This window comes from Malus domestica, chromosome 05 (genome assembly GCF_042453785.1).
Source record: "Malus domestica chromosome 05, GDT2T_hap1".
NCBI lineage: Eukaryota > Viridiplantae > Streptophyta > Magnoliopsida > Rosales > Rosaceae > Malus > Malus domestica.
Window position 1 is genome coordinate 9,562,426 of NC_091665.1, and position 18,271 is coordinate 9,580,696.

Below are 18,271 nucleotides of genomic sequence, written 5' to 3' on the forward strand. Positions count from 1 at the left end.
TTTTCCCTTTATTTGGTCATTATCGTTAAAACTCAAAGTTTTCAAGCCATTTTTCATTAGTTTTCCTTTAATACAATGGCCATAGTATTTATGTGAGATTAAAAAATTTCAAAGCACATTAAAAATACAAAGCAATTTAAAATACCAAAGCACATTAAAAAAAATCATATTAATTTATTTACAAGTGTGAAAAATGTGAAAAAAATATGCAAATAGTTTGAATTTTTAAACCCCTGCAAACCCTCATGAGTAGTGATTTTAGGGAGTTTAAAATAAATAAAAATTCATAATAATGAATGTATAAATTAAAAAATATGAAAGAATATATAAACGCTCGTGATTGATTCTCTATGCTTAGACAAATGTTACATTGTTTTTGAGATTTTTAAAACCCTCAAAACCCTGATGAATATATATATTTTTTTTGTTTGAGTGAAAAATTAATTAAAATTAATACTAATAAATGTAGAAGTATGAAAAAAGTAAAAAAAAATTACACAATCGCTCGTAGTGGCAAACTTCACAACTTTCGTTGAAGGCTCAACTTCGAAATTCATAATCATAAATCCTTATTTATATTTGAGTGTCGATTGTCGTTTACACTCTATTATTCTCACTGAATTTTATTTTTTAAAAATATAATCTTTTAATTAATGTAAAAAAAAAAGAAGACAATTCGGGTGGTTAATATCAAGTTCCGATGTTTACCGTTAAAACAATATATTTTGTCCCGCAAATTATCTTCAGTGTTCCCCATGAAACAAAAAAAACAAAAAATGTAAAAAAAAAACAATATCCTCCTCTTGCTCATGACTCAAAGCAAATTCTTGAAAGTAAGAATTCAACACACAAAGAATAAAATAAAATCAAAGAGGAGAAGAGAAGAGCTGGGATAGAATACAGCAATCAGCAATGCCAAACTTGGTCCTCCACCGCCCACCACTCACCCCCTTCCTTTCCCACCTCCCATCATCATCATCATCATCATCATCAAGCTTTCCAATTCGGACCCAGAAATCAACGGCCTCGTTTCCCCCAACAAATCATGCGGTTCTGCTCCGTTGGCGGCCCAACACCATCAGGTGCATGGCGAACCCGCGCAGAGTGGCAATGGTGGCTAAGCAGATAAGGAGGGAGCTGTCTGACATGCTCTTAACTGATAAGGTCTTGCAGTACGCTATTCTTCCTGAGGTTTCTTTGGGTGCTGACCGTTACCTCTCTTCCCTAACCACCATAAGCGATGTTGAAGTCTCCACCGACTTGCAGGTACATAGTTACTTGCATATGTACGCTTCTTCGTCGTTTTGATTCTGAAATTTGGCTGTATTAGGTTGAAATTGTAGAGCTTTTCATTGCTGTGATGGTGTTTTAGGAAAATGGTGAGGCAGGGGAAACAATTTTAGTAGCTTAAGTTTGTGCTTATGTGTTTTCGTGCTGTTTTTGGTGTTTTATGTAAATGGGGAGGCAGGGGAAACAATTTTAGTAGCTTAAGTTTGTGCTTATGTGTTTTCGTGCTGTTTTTGTTCTTGCTTTGAAATGGCAATAGATGCCCCCATATTGCGTTACGTAGAATTGCTTTTATTTTTCGCTTTCATGTTCATATGGAAAGTTACAAGCCCAGGGTTTTGTACCCGTTTGAACTGAGTAGAGCAAGTTACTAAGATAATATTGGAGGGAAGAACATGTTCCAAACTTTACATTGCTACCAAGCTACTGAAATGTGGTTACTTTCATGTTGTTCTTGATAGTTACAAGCCCCCCGATTTGCGCCCATTTGTCTCCAACGCATTCCAAATACCTTTTAATGCCATGTTATATCATTTTTCAGTTATGTTCTAAGTTGTATTATCAATTTCTTTGACATTGTGCAATTAAAAAGTCATCACCTTATAGTGGTTGTGTTTCTAACTGTTGCGTAAGTTCCAGCTTATTCTCTTTCAAATGTGGAATGTTTATAGCACAAGGCTACTAGCTCCTGAAATTGTCAAGATAAACTCCCTTGTGTGGACCCCAGTTAGTAACATCCTTTTATTTCCTTAGTACTTCTCAGTTCTGTTTTTCCCACATGATTCCCTCCATTATCGACTTGGCAAGCTCCTGTAGTAGCTTATGTACATTGTAATCATGCGTCGATGTGACATTATATATAACAAACTTGCGCTTTGCTATTCGTATCTTTCTTTAGGCCTTGGTTAAAATGGTTATGAGGTGGGAAAGTTGTTTGATACGTCTAAGGTTCAAAACTTTTTTATACTTTAAAAGGATGCCCGACTTTGGTCATATACCTTCATCGTTCAAGTACTTGCTATCTTGTTTGACCTTTCCTTCTTAGGGAGAATTCTGTAGCATGTTTAACAGTTCCTGTTAATTTCCCATTTTAATGACACTAGGGAAACCTTCTTTACCAATATTTTTGGTTGTTTCAAATAGTACCTACCTTCAATGCTTCAGCAAAGATGGTAATCTTCATCATGTGATGACAATCTATGGTTTTGGACTTCTAGTTAACTATAGTTTGTTTATTTCACTACAGGTGGTTAAAGTCTATGTTTCTATTTTTGGCGATGAAAGAGGGAAGGAGGTTGCCCTTGCTGGGCTAAAATCAAAAGCCAAATATGTCCGAGGTCAATTAGGAAGGCGTATGAAGCTGCGGTTAACTCCTGAGATACGCTTCATAGAAGATGAGTCTCTAGAGAGAGGAAGCAGGGTAAGATTAATACTATACTATTTTCATTGGATATGATTATCTACATATCTATAACCGAGGAAAGCAACACAATTGGTTCCTCTTGCATTAATTAAGGTTCTGATATACGTTGGTCAAAAGATTAGCCAAGTGTGATTGCACATAAAGGTTGACAAGGCTTGTTAATCATGGTATTCTGCTTAGAAATTGAAGCAGGAGTATTTTGTGACATAATCTGCGAATGCCAGTTGAACTGAACATGAAGTTACCAGACTTTGGTTGACCAAATATTGACCAACCCATTTAGAATGATTATGGCCAGTTTGTGTTTCTGGTTGATCCACACTGACAATTGATCCCACACAATAATCGATAAATTCAAACAGGTTGTGTCAACCCTTATGATGCAATCTGTTTACCATAATGAATATTAAGTCCTACACAATATGAATGAAAGTCAGTAATACACTAGTTTGATGTTACATCGTCCATGTTTATGTCTATATTTTTGTTTGTGATATAGTAAACTGAACTAATCTATATCGATTAGGATTATTCTATTTTCTGGATCAATTTCAGGTTATATGGTTATATGTGCTGTTTCAACCTATCATGAACTTTTCTCTTAGCGGGTTATGTGGATTGTGTCATGTAAAACGAGCACCTGTGAAAGAGTATTAATAATACTCTTGTCAAAATTAGGGAAAGTAAAATATGCAGCACTGTATTAGTTGTCTCATAAATAATCAACTTGTATGGTTTCTTTGAGTGATTAGCAAATTAAAAATCAAAAGAAAAAAGGTTGAGTTCCCTCTAGGTTGCTTATGCATCCATGAATTGCAAAAGTTTTGTCGTGCAAGATAATCGCTATTTGGACATTTTCCAACGTGCATTCAGTTTTCTGTTTATTACTTGGTTATCTCGACTGGACTTGTGTGCTTGTAAAATTGCTTTTAAGGGGGTGTCAATATATGCTAATACAATACGTGAATGGTGAATCATTTCAGGTGATTGCTATATTAGATAAGATAAAGAATGAAAAGAAAGATTCAGAAATTCAAGATGACGAACAATTGGAACCATCCGAGGCACCTGAGGATGACGGAGATTGGGAGGGTGATGACCCTGATGAAGACATTATATACATAAAGTAGTTACTCGCCCCAGTCTCTGAGCATAATGCTATCTTGGATTGAGGCATGGCTTTGCTTTTCCACGGGTTTGTTTCATTTGCTTGACTTTCTTAGTTGCAGTGGGTTATATGGATTATAATCAGACATAATTTAAATGAAGCCGATGACCTGCAATTTAGTTTGGTAATGCTTGGTCTATTTAGGTGCAAGCATTGCGTGGTTGTTGGGATCTACTTTAGGAAAGAATAGTAATGGTGCAATGTTGATCTCTGAACATGTTTTCAGGGGGTTTGATCTCTGAACACCTCCCTCCGGAGGAGTTTGTTTGGGGGTTGGGACTGCTTGTAATGGTGCAATATTACACACGTTTCATTTACTTTATTACGCTTGAAATAAGTGTTAATAGTATATTATTTATCTTCTGTGATGCAGGTGAGCGCCATAAGTCACAACTCTAACCTAGACAGAAAACTCTTCACAGCTGGAGCCCCATCATCTGAATTACGAGCTTCGACCATGTCACGCCTTCTAAAATTACCTATAATATTTTTGTTAGTTTCTACAGGAATGCTTGTGATTTGCTTTTTGTTTTGGTTATCTGAATCCAGAAGCGGAAATTGTGGTATTTATAGTGCTAGATAGTTCACGAAATTGACGATCCATATGATGCGAATGGAGTTCTCTTATAAACCTGTCTGCCTTTGTGATCTTCTACTGTTTCTGTTCCACTAGGGTCGCTTACCTACCGATACCACCTACTAGTTACTGATGCTTATACTCCATAAGGCGCTGAAGCACTAGCACGTTATTCTCGTCCGGTGGTCAGTTTACGGGGACACAACTGAAAATTTAGCATTAGCACATCAACGAGCCTTGGACTCCGTTCACCCCATGTCGGGAATTAATGTTGTATGATTGGCAAAAGCAGGAGTCGGTGAGTAGAGGTAAGGATGAAAATGAATAAATTTTTTCTAGTGGTGCAAAAACAAATCTAGCCCCTTGGCGATGATAGTCACACCACCACGTCTCGTGATGACAAGGTGTTACAAATTTGCACAAATTTAAACACATTTGCAATAGTTAACGTAAATTCTGAACTCAGTGCGTTATAATTTGAGTGGATGCGTAGCACGACATCAAGGGGTACGCCCTATAAATGTGTCTCCACCATCTTATAAATTGATGTTGTTAGAGTTTCAACTTGTTCAAGTTTGGTTTGGGTTTGTTTTTTCCAGTCATGTTGCTCCGCTTGCACCTTGGCTTTCCCTTACAAGCAAAGTTCTTCACCACTATTTCACGTCAGCCGGGAGTTAGGACCATAAACCACCCTCAGATATGGTGCTCTGCTACCACTTGATACAAAGCTTCTAGTGATAGAAAGATGAAATCATTGCATAAACTTGTCCATTCCAATCCTTTCCAAAATGGTATGAGTTTTCTTCATGTCTAATCCTCTTCCAATCCCCTTCCAAATGAAAATTTATTCGCTTCTACCTTCAATATGCCTTGAAATTAAGGAGTTACCAATTCCGATCCAATCCAACATATCAAACGAGCCCAAAATCTACAGGTTTTGCATCTGCACTAAGGCATGCAATGCAAAATTGAAGAAGATAAGCATCATATTAATCAAGGGAACATTACCAAATAGCAAAATGACAATTAACCATTATAACAAAATCACCGAATACCAAAATTGAAGACTGAAAAAGATAAGCATCTTATTAATCAAGGGAACATTACCCTCAAAATCATCGCTATGAAGTGGAAATCTAAAGCATCCTAAGTACCGAATTCATAATTCTCAGTTCAAAAAAAACCTGGAGCTTTAAGCAAAGTTTTCATGATCCACAAAAGCTTTAAGCGAAATATTGGTACAGTCCACCCTTACGTATTATTTATATCTGAAAACCAACTCATTCTTCATTCACAACTTCTGGTAGAACACATCTCCTTCAGTGATGAGCCTTTGCCGCAGCCTTTTGTTCAGATTTAGCCTTTGCCTTGGCAGGGAGAAAACCAAAAACGGAAATAAGCACTCGTGCACAAATAGAACGACATGGTGCAAGCAATCCAACAAACAGGCACAAGAGTTGCACAACTCAAACAACATAAAACAAATAATTTGACATTGCATTATATGCTAGCATCAACATTGGGTTGAACAGCTTAACAATTTAAATAAAGGGGAAAGCTAATTAGTCAAATACTAGACCCGTGTCCTTATAATTTGACAATGATAACATATATACACATATTAAGTTGTGGTGAAGTTTTGATTGGGCATGATTAGAGCAAAGTATACTACAGTAAATTGATAGGTGGTTAAAAATGTTAACCCTTTGACTTCTTTCATTCTCCATTTCCGGTTTTGGCAAATTGGAGCAACCCTACTTCCTTTCTAGGACACTGCTGCTAGACTTCCTTTCACATTTGAAGGTAAATCTCAGGTTTGCCCCTAATTTCAGGCAATTAATTATTACCTTAAAATCCAGCAATTCACAAAGGGTTATTTCTCTCTCACATTTTACTCGAGCATTGTTTTGGACATTGTGCTTATTTATATGACAATTCTATCAACACGTTGACAAATGGTTAGCAAATATTTTCCTAAATCCCTCCCTTTTCTTCTTTTTTCACAAAACTCTATATGCAGCCTCGTCATTTTTCTTTTTCCCTTCACACTTGTAATTGTTTCTATAAAACATATGCTACTACATTCACATTTGCAGTGACTAATTGTTCTGTCAAATCAGACCTTGTATTGAAGACTTGAATTTTGACAGTGAGTTTGTGTAAGTTGTGCTTGCAGGTTGACTGTTAAACCACTAAGAAGCTACAGTGAAGACATTGGATTGGCTGCATGCAGCTTGAGTTAAGATTTAATAGCTCAACCTAGAAGTGATCATGAAGTGAGAAGTCCTTGCAACCAATCTCAAAGTGCAACTCACTCAAAGTAGAACCCACTAAACCGTTTACAGCAGCTTGGTTTCCTTTTGAATAATTTGGTTTCACTTAAAAGACTTCATATGCATTTAAGACTTTAGAAATGCTTTTATTTATTTCAATGGATGAACTGATGCTAGAAACGAAACTGCAGTTGAACTCTTTTAAGTTTACTTCTACAATTTTCCCCGCATAACCTGCATTTGTTTCTTTCTTACACCTACTTCCAATTGAACTCTTTCATCTTAACATAGTGGGCTGCATTATTATGCTTAACCATTGCTCTAAAGACTCGGGCTTCTTACAAGCATAGCCAATAATCGAAGTATTGAAATTATTTTTATTCCCAGAGCCCCTCTAAAACACCCTTACACATCAATATCCATTAGGTGAGTTTCACAGCTTGAGCATACTTGGATTGGAGGTGAAGAAGAGTTCATTCCTTGCACAGTGATAAATTAATGGACAAAATTTATAACGTAGCCTAGCTTTATTTCTAAAGTTCTGACACTATCACATAACTGTAACGGGCTCCAATTGTAACGTATTCCACATACACTTTGCTACTTTCACACATGTTAACAAAAGGTAGACGTCTACTATATCAGTTCTTCAAATGGTGCTTATACTCTTCCATTAAAACAAAGAAAATACACAAATTCTTCATAAGAAAATGAAACCATATTATGAATACAAAAAGTAGTCTACACAATCGGGTTGACCAACATCAATTAAAATCCACATTACATATTAAAATCTACAAAAATTAAAACAAACCCAATACGCAATTTTAATCACAAACACAATATTAACTCATAAAAAAAAAAAAGGGTCAATTTATTTTTTTTTAAACAAGGAAAGGAAGTACCTTGAGATACTTGAGCTTAACGCTTCCGTATACGAGTCCAAAGGAGAATGCGGAAACACGAGCCACCTGCAAATCCCGAAAACCCCAAATCACCAATTAGATTGACAATTACGAAATTGGTCCAAAATCCACAAACTTCTCATCTTTTTCCCAAAATATAAAATCAAATAAAAAATTAGTTAGATCCGGAACGAAAAGAAAAAAAAAAGAGAAAATTTCAGAGGAATTAATACCAAGGCTAGGGTGCTGGTTCCAGAATATGGGCCAGGAGGCGGCGCCATTTTTGTTGCTGGAGAGGAGACTGACTGTTCAGCAATTAGACGAAGCGAACGAGAAGAATTCTGTAAAACCTCCTCCCAATTCACGAAGCACCGAGCCCTACTCCTCCCCACTTCCACCGCTTTATATACCGAGCATTTGCGGACCTGGATTATCTGCCCCGTTCGGGCTTTCTACCTGATATTCCCGAGTTTAAATCTTGATCGTCCATCCACCCGTTACATATGGTTGGGCCCACTATTTGTGGAGTCAACCAATAAAACACTTCCCCGTTGTTTTATCTTTAACGAGTTTAACCCAGTATTTGTAAGTTCATTCACCTGTCTTATTTTCCTATCGACTTTGGATATAGAATCCAGTACAAATTTGATACGTGATCCTTATCTATATGAGGCAAACATAAACTTGATTGTCATCTATACGAGCTACGAGCCGAACATAAAATTTTTCACTTATAAGGTAAAATGATCATTGCATATTTCCCTTTCCTGTTTCATTCTCCAAGATCTATCCATTATTTCCATTCCCCCTCCTAATATTGAAACCTTATCTCTCCGCTTCGTCATCCATACCCTTCTCTAATTTTTAACAAACAACTAGCCTTTCTACACGGGGTTCCATTAATCACAGGACACTAGGCGTGAGTTGCAGGTTTTTGTGCATTAATTTATGCCGATTGTTTCACTAATTTCTTTGTTCATTTTTCATATTTTATGTGTGCAATTGTGATACGGTGAAACTCATCTCGTTGGAGTGTTTCACTTAGTTCTTATTTTCTTCGTATCTCTCTACCAACATTACATTGAGAACTGGATGACAAAAACATAGTAGTAAGAACCCTAGAATGCTTAGCCTGGTACATTTGAAGAAACATTTTATTTGCAACAATAGGTGATCTAAGACTGAAGTTGTATGGCATTCTATCACACACTTAGTTTGCAAAAAACACTCAAGTTAGTAATTATCTAGACGCTTTACGTTTCAATTATCATTCTTGTTTGTTGATAATGTGTAAGGTCTTGTTTGAAGTTCTCATTGTCTCAAGTAAACCATGTTCTGAGCAGATTAAATATTATCATCAGTCAAACAATCTCTACACATTTGAAAACATTACATTCAAAAGAAACCTCATCATCTTTAAATCTCTAAATATTGGTATGTGGCTTGTGGGTAGTTATTGTTGAAACTCTCACTAATAAACTCAGATCATAATAATCGTTGTTGAGAAATCGGCTTCAAAACTTCTAGTAGTTTTTTTTATCGCATATCCTATTTTCTTTTTCAACAAATAGAAAATTCAAAACTTTTCGGGCTTACTTGGTATCCTACTTGAGTTCAAATTTTTTAACTGAAAAACACTTTTTGAGTTTAGACGTTGAATTCTTGTTTGGTAGGACTCTTTTTAAAAATTGGATTCAAAACTAACTTAAAAACATAGGCTATTTCTTAAAAACACTAAAAGTTGTTGTAAACATTCCTAGTTTAAGTATGATTGTGTAAATCCTAGATAAGCATTGATTCTAGTTATCCTTTCCTATTACAACTTGTATTACTTGGAGGAGAAGAAATATCTTCTCTACCTTTACTACTATAAATAAAGGCACAATGTAGGAGGGATAACAACACACACATTCCCCTACAATTCTACAAACACACATCTCTCTTCTCTCTTTCTCTGCCGCCGGCCCTAGTCTCTCTGTCAGATAAAATAGACCACAACACGTTATCAGCACGCTCTTACCGCTGCGCTTAGGAATCTGACGTTGGAGATTTTTTTTCTGCATCAAACCAGTTCATCCATATCATCACGCAATCAGGTTCTTTCCAAACAACGGCTTTTAACTCGATATTTTGCAAGCCCTGATAGCATGAACATTCACCATGATGCATGACCCAACTTTACGCTTAACGTATTTTAGATTCTACATAAATTGTGTATGCTTCATAATCAAAATTGCTACAATTATGTGAATTTGATATTTGTCATGAATTGAATCTTACATATGTACATGCATTGAAACTATTATTTGCATATGCATCAATGTAAATATGTGATTCATTGAATTTTACATGCATATAATTATATTTGAATTGAAAAAAAATATTTTTTTGCGATTGGGAATTAGGGTTCTAGTCGAACCCGTGCCTTTGCAAGGCCGCAAGCCACCAGGCCCGCAGCCTACGATGGCCCAACCCAAACAGAGAACCCAGGCCGCAAGCCTTGAACCGAAACGGTGCGTTTGAAACACCTTGTCCCGACCTACGGCCTGAAGCCCAGGTCCTCGCTGTCGATTTTCTGACACCACACGACCTGTAGTCGTGCAAAATTGGACACCACCCATCGTTTTCACCAACGATTTCTAGAAATTCCAGAAGAATTTCATGGATCTTCACTCGAATTCAATTGAATTCATTCGGTTTTTTTTTCTTCCATCGACGTCGAGATCTCTTCTTCGTCGACAAACACCTGGTTCTTCGACGAACCATGGCTTGCTCGACCTTGGACACACCGCCTGCCATGGCGCCGTCCACGAACTCCGGCTTTCTTCTTCGGCATCGCACACCCAGCACGGCTGGGATTTCTTTGGACCTCTTTCCCGAGCCCTACTCGGGCTCTGTCACTCGGCCCGTGTAACACAAGAAAAAAAAACAATTTTTTTTTTGCTGGGCTCGCTTGCAGCGGCCCAGCCCGCAAAGAAAACAAACTTTTTTGTCTATTTCCTGGGCTCGCCTGCAGCGGCCCAGACAAAAAAAAAAGAATTTTTTTTGTTTCTTTGGGCCAACCTGAAGTGGCCCACCCGCGAAAAAAAAAAAAGAGAAATTTTTTTTTAGGGTTGCACACAGCAGCCCATTCCCTTCTCACCCCGTGGGCCTGCAGCCTACACCCGGGGGTACTCGGCCTATATTTTTAGGCCCCGAGATGTTATTATTTAATATTTTTTTTTAAATAATATGGGTTTTATATTTTCACCCACACTTTAATTTGGCCCCGAAGACCAAAAATAAATTAATTCACTTATCATTATACAATATTTCTGCATATATTCTTTGCATATTTGTTTGCATATATATTTGTGTTTGCCTGCAGGAATATATGAACCTGAAGTTCATAATTACTTTGAAACCCGAAGTTTCTTCTAAACATGCCTTGTTTGAAAACCTGAAGTTTTCAGTTAAACATATCACCCATGAAACCCGAAGTTTTTCATGCGAAATTAAACCAATACATGTCTATTAGAACCTGTATGTTCTACTCCTATGTGAATGGATTGATTTTTCTCCATTACACTAACCACATCTTGTTCATCCCTTTTGTGATAGGAACATGTCGAATTTGAACAAACTCGACTTCACCGCTTTGGAGGTTTCTGGAAGGAACTACCTCAAGTGGGTTCAAGATGTGAAGCTCCACCTCATTGCAAAGAACTTGCGTCCTGCTATTGAAGAAGCAACGGATGCACCTGTTGGCGAAGCTGAAAAAGCCACTGCTATGATCTTCATCCGAAGACATATCCATGGCGCTCTGCAAACTGAGTACCTTGCTGAGGAGGATCCACGTGCATTATGGGTCGCTTTGGCTGATCGTTTCGATCACCAAAAGGACATATTCTTGCCTGAAGCAAGACACGACTGGTAGCACTTGCGCTTCCAAGACTTTAAGTCTGTGAATGAATATAATTCTGAAGTTTGTCGAATCCGATCACTTCTCAAGTTTTGCAATGAAACTTTGACTGAAGAGGATCTCCTGGAGAAGACCTACTCGACCTTCTCTGCTTCTAATATTGTCCTGCAACAACAATATAGAGCTCAGAAGTTCACTAAGTTCTCGGATTTGATCTCTGTTTTACTTCTTGCTGAAAAGCAGAACCAGCTATTGATGAAGAATCATCAAGCTCGACCTACTGGGGCTACTGCTGTGCCTGAAGCACATTATAACACTAATCAGCACCCAAAAAGCCAAAAGAGGCGTGGTAAGGGCGGCCAGAAGCCATCCCACCAAGGTCAACAGAGCCAAGGCCTATCCAAGGGAGGAAACAAAGCCCAGAAGCGCCTAAACCTCGCTCCCAAGGCCCCGAACTTCAAGAATAAAGGCAAAGCACTTGCCACAATGAATGACGATATGTGCTATCGTTGTGGTTCAAAGGACCATTGGTCCCGTATTTGCCGTGCTCCCAAGAAGGTTGTAGATGAATATCATTCTCGTCGTAAGAAATTTGAATCAAACTTCATGCAAGTGGACGAACCGGAGACTACAAAGATGGAGGTTTCTGACTTTCAGGAGGATACCACTCCTATGGAAGATTAGAATCTTAGACATAGACTTATTTTTCAGCTGAAATAAGACAATTGGGGCCGAATTCCACCTAGTGGCCGAACCCCACCTTGTTTTTTTTGGTTGATTTTGAACAATTTTCCTTTATGTTTTGGATTATTAGTTGGCGATTTCTTTTGGATATTAAGTTTTTAATCCTTGAATAAATGAAATTATTTTGAATTGATACTTGTTTTTATAAACTTTTATGCATGTGACCGATTCAAATTAATTTTTCATTCTAGGTATGACTAGTGGGAAAGTTAGTTGTCTGGCAGATAGTGCAACCACGCATACTGTTTTGCGTGAACGCATCTATTTCACTAACTTCGTACCTAAGAATGCACCTCTGACAACCCTCTCAGGCCCATCCAACCTGATCGAAGGATACGGTAAGGCACGTATAATGTTGTCCAATGGTACAATCTTGACCATTGCTGAGGCACTCTATTCTCCACGTTCCGAAAGAACGTTACTACGTTTCAAGGACATTAGAGATAACAATTATCACGCTGAAACCCACGTAGAAAACGGAGTTGAATTTCTGTGCGTAACTTCCTACGAATATGGCCAGAAGCGTATTCTAGAGAAGATGGAGCGTAGCCCGAGTGGTCTGTATACTACGACCATACGCCCCATAGAATGCCACTATGTGGCCGGCCCTACCACAGGGACCACGCACGAAATTACACTTTGGCATGATCGTTTGGGACATCCTGGACGAATAGCGATGCGCCGTATCCTCAAAACTTCACACGGACATCCACTAACCCGAAGCTTAGGTTCGATCCATGAAATTGCATGTCAAACATGTTCTATGGGAAAGCTTATTACTAAGCCTTCTTATGACAAGATTCGTTCGAATCCTCCCATTTTTCTACAACGGATTCAGGGGGACATTTATGGACCGATTCAACCTCCCTGCGGACCATTTAGATATTTTATGGTTTTGGTTGACGCTTCTACACGTTGGTCACACGTGTGCTTGTTGTCCACAAGGAACGCTGCATTCTCCAAACTGTTGGCTCAGGTTATCAAGCTCAGGGCTCACCACCCTGATTATCCGATCAAATCTATTCGATTGGATAATGCTGGAGAATTCACATCTAAAACTTTTGATGACTATTGCATGTCAGTTGGGGTTGAAGTTGAACATCCTGTACCCCATGTTCACACCCAGAACGGCCTGGCAGAGGCTTTCATTAAGCGTTTACAAATGATTGCTCGATCGTTGGTCATACGTACCAAGCTCCCGATCGCTGCTTAGGGGCCATGCAATATTGCACACAGCAAAGTTGGTCCGCCTGAGGCCTGTTACGACACAAATTTTTAGTGCCCTTCAGTTGGTCACCGGATACGAACCTGACATATCGCATCTGCGCGTTTTTTGTTGTGCGGTCTATGTGCCGATCTCGCCGCCCTTACGTACAAAAATTGGGCCTCAGCGAAGGATGGGAATCTATGTCGGATATGATTCTCCTTCGATTATTCGTTACTTAGAACCTTTGACAGGCGATCTGTTTACCGCTCGTTTCGCGGATTGTCACTTCTATGAGACAGTCTTCCCGTCGTTAGGGGGAGGTAAGAACGTCAACGTTCCTAATGAACGACGCGAATTATCGTGGACGACTCCCACTTTGTCTCATTTAGATCCCCGCACCGTTCAGTCTGAAGCTGAAGTGCAGCGCATATTAGATCTCCAGAGCATAGCTCAGAGCATGCCAGATGCTTTCACCGATCTAGCGCGCGTGACAAGATCACATATTCCAGCTGCGAATATGCCTGCAAAGATGGATGTACCAAATGTACGACGGACTACCCTCCTGGAAGCCCGGGACGCCAATTCTGGTGATCCACGTACATTAGCGGCTAGCCAATCATCTGCCTCTACACAAAAGCGTGGCAGACCCCTTGGTTCAAAGGATTCACACCCTCGGAAGAGGAAAACCACGGCACAAGGTCCTGAAGAGCCTACCTTGAATCCGACTATCGCTTACTCATTTTACCCAACTCATGAGGAAATTCTAGATTATGGAAGCGTCCTTGAAGAGACGAATCCTCCTCCCGAGAATCGTGAGATTTCGGTCTATTATGCTAGCTTAGATGATGTGTGGCGTAGAAATGAGATGATTGTCGACGATGCATTAGCATTTGCAGTAGCTACTGAGATCATGTTGAGCGATGACATTGAACCGCGTTCCGTTGATGAATGTCGACGTAGAGCTGATTGGTCAAACTGGAAACAAGCAATCCAAGTCGAACTTGATTCACTTGCGAAACGTAAGGTGTTTGGACCTGTAGTTCCTACTCCTCCACATGTGAAGCCCATTGGCTACAAGTGGGTTTTTGTTCGGAAGCGTAATGAGAAGAACGAAATTGTGCGTTACAAAGCTCGTCTTGTAGCACAAGGTTTCTCACAACGCCCCGGGATTGACTATGACGAAACTTACTCACCCGTTATGGATGTGATTACCTTTCGATACCTTATCAGTTTGGTAGTTTCCGAAAAACTGGATATGCAGCTGATGGACGTAGTAACCGCGTATCTCTATGGGGATCTTGATACGGAAATTTATATGAAAGTTCCCGAAGGACTTACATTGACTGGTTCAAATATTTCCAAACCCGGAATACGCTCTCAATTCGGCTGAGGCGTTCACTATACGGTTTGAAACAATCCGGAAGAATGTGGTATAACTGTTTGAGTGAGTATTTGACTAGTCAGGGATATGTGAATAACGAACTATGCCCTTGTGTGTTCATTAAGAAGTCACATTCCGGATTTGCGATTGTTGCAGTATATGTCGATGACATGAATCTCATCGGAACTTCTGAAGAGCTCGCGAGAACTGCTTCGCACCTGAAGTCAGAATTTGAGATGAAAGATCTAGGTAAGACTTGATACTGTCTCGGTCTCGAGATAGAGCATTGTTCGGATGGAATCTTAGTACATCAATCGAACTACACCCAGAAGGTGTTGCACCGTTTTAATGAGGATAAAGCGAAGTCTTCGAGTACTCCTATGGTCGTTCGTACGCTAGATGCAAAACGAGATCCATTCCGTCCGAAGGAGGATGATGAAGAGATTTTGGAGCCTGAAGTTCCTTATCTAAGTGCGATAGGCGCTTTATTGTACTTAGCTCAATGCACTAGACCCGACATCTCCTTCGCTGTTAATCTTTTGGCAAGATACATCAATGCACCAACACGCAGACACTGGACTGGCGTGAAAGACATCTTCCGTTACCTTAAGGGTACTACGGATTTGGGCTTATTCTATCCCTACGAATCCTCGAGTGATGCCGCACCCTATGCTCATCGGGTTGATTCTCGCCTTGTTGGTTATGCCGACGCTGGATACTTATCTGATCCGCACAAGGCGCGTTCTCAAACGGGTTATGTCTTTACCGTTGGAGGCACCGCAATATCTTGGAGGTCAACTAAACAGACCTTAGTTGCCACTTCGTCTAACCATGCTGAAATTCTCGCCTTACATGAAGCAACTCGGGAATGCTTTTGGTTGAGAGCAGTAGTGGGCCATATTCGAAGCTCCTGTGATCTTCATCCCGCCGTTAATGCCCCGACGACGATTTTTGAAGACAACGCAGCTTGCATCGAACAACTCAAGAAGGGTTACATCAAAGGGGACAACATCAAGCATATTGCGCCGAAGTTCTTCTTTACACATCAACAATAAGAGCATCAGAAGATTGAAGTCACGCAAATCCGATCACAAGACAATCTGGCCGACCTCTTCACCAAATCACTACCGAAGGCGACGTTTCAGAAGCTTGTTCATGGAATTGGTATGCGTAAACTTTCTGAGTTGTAATTTTGCTATTTCTCTTTGGAATTATGTCAAACTCAGGGGGAGTATCTTCTGGATACTTGCTTGATCTTAATGTACTCTTTTTCCCTACGATTAGGAGCATTTTTCCCACTGGGTTTTTGCTACCTAACTAGGTTTTAACGAGGCACCCACCTTGGGCTGGTCATATCCCTGATGACGTCCTATAGACGTTTCTTTTGACTTTGCATTTCTCACGCATTTTTCCTTAGACTATGGATTTTGTCCCTACTCGGGTTTTTGCCATAGCCTTAGGGTTTTTTAGTGAGACTTACTACTTATGCAAGTTCCTACCTTATTGAGAATAAGCGTTGTTCCTTGGAATCAATGTCGACGAATCGACTTCCTCAACTTCTGCATGATGCTGAATCTACCTTGAGTATTTACCCACTCAAGGGGGAGTGTTGTAAACATTCCTAGTTTAAGTATGATTGTGTAAATCCTAGATAAGCATTGATTCTAGTTATCCTTTCCTATTACAACTTGTATTACTTGGAGGAGAAGAAATATCTTCTCTACCTTTACTACTATAAATAAAGGCACAATGTAGGAGGGATAACAACACACACATTCCCCTACAATTCTACAAACACACATCTCTCTTCTCTCTTTCTCTGCCGCCGGCCCTAGTCTCTCTGTCAGATAAAATAGACCACAACAAAAGTGAGTTTTTAGAGTTTTTTCTGCTTTCTCCTCAACATCTTTTTTTGCTCTCTCCTAACCCTTTTTTTTTTCTCTCCCAACCCTCTCTTTCCTCTCTTTCCCAATTCTCTCTCTCCTCCAGTTTCTGCTCAAGGTAGTTTGAATTCAAACTAAAAAAATTTATTTTTAAAAACTCAACCAAACAGATTTTTGAATTTTTGAGATTTAAAAGAAAACTATTTTTAAGTGATGTTATTTGGAAATTATTTTTAGGAACAATCAAAGTTTTTGGGTATAATACCAAACGGGCCCTTCGTTTTCTTTAACAAAATCATCCCCGCAAAATTTTATTTATTATTTTTTAGTCAGGTTTGAAATATATATTTTTAGGGGCTTTTATGTCCAAATATTTTTTCATGAAGCCTGGTGACCCCAAACAGGTGGCTAACTTTCTATTAGTAAAGATTAAACATATAGAATTACGGCTCGTTTGGAAGTGCTTTTAAAATGATCGAAAACACTTTTGGTGAAATTACTTTTGGGTTCCAAAATAATTTCAAGTGCTTTTTGAAAGAAGCACCAGATATTTGCTTTTTGTAGGAAAAACTTCAAGTGACTTTTCAGGATCTACATGGAGTTTTACTAAGGATCGGTTTTAAAATATTTTTACCAAAAACACTTTCAATAATTTTAAAAGCACTTCCCAACAAACCTTTTGTGACAGCCTGTCTCGAAATATTTTATCCTAGATAGCGTGAAGTGACGATTATGCCCTGGTGCGTTGAGTTGAGATTGTATTATTGGGCCAAGAAAAGGGATCAATTAGTTATATTCCTAATTAATTGGACCCAATTAGAACTAAAGGACTTAAGGTTTTGTTTGATTGGCTGCAACCTGGACCACACACTCACACACCTTCACTCTCCCATTGACTCTCTCTATCTTCCCTCTCAGATTTCATCCATTTTCTGTACAATTGTACGGACAACTTGCAAACCAACCCTTTCAGTCACCGATCGAGGCTGTGAAGGTGACTTTCGAACTCCTTGTGAGCTCATGAACTCATCCATACTCTTGGCTGGACGTGAGGACATCGGGAACTTGTGAACCAAGAAACCCCGATGTCGTTACAGTGACTCCGTCGTGATCGCGGAGGTTTCGTTGAATTCTAAGGTTCTAGTGAGCCTTAGGACTGCTTCACGAAGCTTAGGGAAGGATTTTGAAAGATTTTGGACGTCGGGAAGCTTAATTTTGGCGAGTTGCAGAGGTAGCCAGATTATCAAGATTTTTCCGGCGAGATTCCGTTGGTTTTAGGTTCCCAAAGTGGTATGGAAGTGTTCCTCTACTCTTAAGCTTCATTTTGATATAAATTTCATGGATTTTGGTGCTAAAATGAGTGAAAAATGATGGTTTGAAGGTTTCCTAGTTTCCGGCGACACAAACGGCGACTGCGACACACGGCCTGGAGCTGTGACGTTGCGCCAAGCTGAATGCTGAGCCGCACCTGGTTGGCATGAAGCCAAGTTCATGTCGAGTTGTGCTCTGTTGAGCCAAGCCG

The 18,271-nt window shown here is 39.3% G+C and overlaps 1 protein-coding gene and 1 long non-coding RNA gene across 3 annotated transcripts; one reads left to right on the forward strand and one right to left on the reverse strand.

Annotated features, from left to right (window-relative positions):
* Positions 1–718: 718 nt before the first annotated feature.
* On the forward strand, positions 719–4,511 carry LOC108170691 (probable ribosome-binding factor A, chloroplastic). 2 transcript variants are annotated; one of them, XR_003771682.2, is made up of 4 exons: positions 719–1,266; positions 2,534–2,707; positions 3,694–3,905; positions 4,252–4,511. XR_003771682.2 is itself a non-coding variant. In XM_029099077.2 (4 exons), the coding sequence occupies exons 1-3, from the start codon at positions 913–915 to the stop codon at positions 3,838–3,840; spliced, it is 675 nt and encodes a 224-aa protein (XP_028954910.1). In that variant the 5' UTR covers positions 740–912; the 3' UTR covers positions 3,841–3,883; positions 4,252–4,511. The 2 variants fall into 2 exon arrangements, 1 of the variants encoding a protein (XP_028954910.1); XM_029099077.2 differs by having other exon boundaries at positions 740–1,266; positions 3,694–3,883.
* Positions 4,512–5,515: 1,004 nt separating this feature from the next.
* On the reverse strand, positions 5,516–8,129 carry LOC114823662 (uncharacterized). The gene is made up of 3 exons (XR_011581214.1): positions 7,867–8,129; positions 7,634–7,699; positions 5,516–5,822 (listed from the first exon to the last, which is right to left on the reverse strand). It is a non-coding gene; the product is annotated as an uncharacterized lncRNA (long non-coding RNA).
* Between the last annotated feature and the right edge of the window lie 10,142 nt (positions 8,130–18,271).

What these genes read in the sequence shown, in the direction of transcription:
- LOC108170691 (XM_029099077.2), top strand. Translation starts at nt 913, where the DNA reads ATGCCAAACTTGGTCCTCCACCGCCCACCACTCACCCCCTTCCTTTCC. An exon ending in AAGTCTCCACCGACTTGCAG is followed by an intron (nt 1,267 to 2,533) that starts GTACATAGTTAC and finishes ATTTCACTACAG; the next exon opens with GTGGTTAAAGTCTATGTTTC. An exon ending in CTCTAGAGAGAGGAAGCAGG is followed by an intron (nt 2,708 to 3,693) that starts GTAAGATTAATA and finishes GAATCATTTCAG; the next exon opens with GTGATTGCTATATTAGATAA.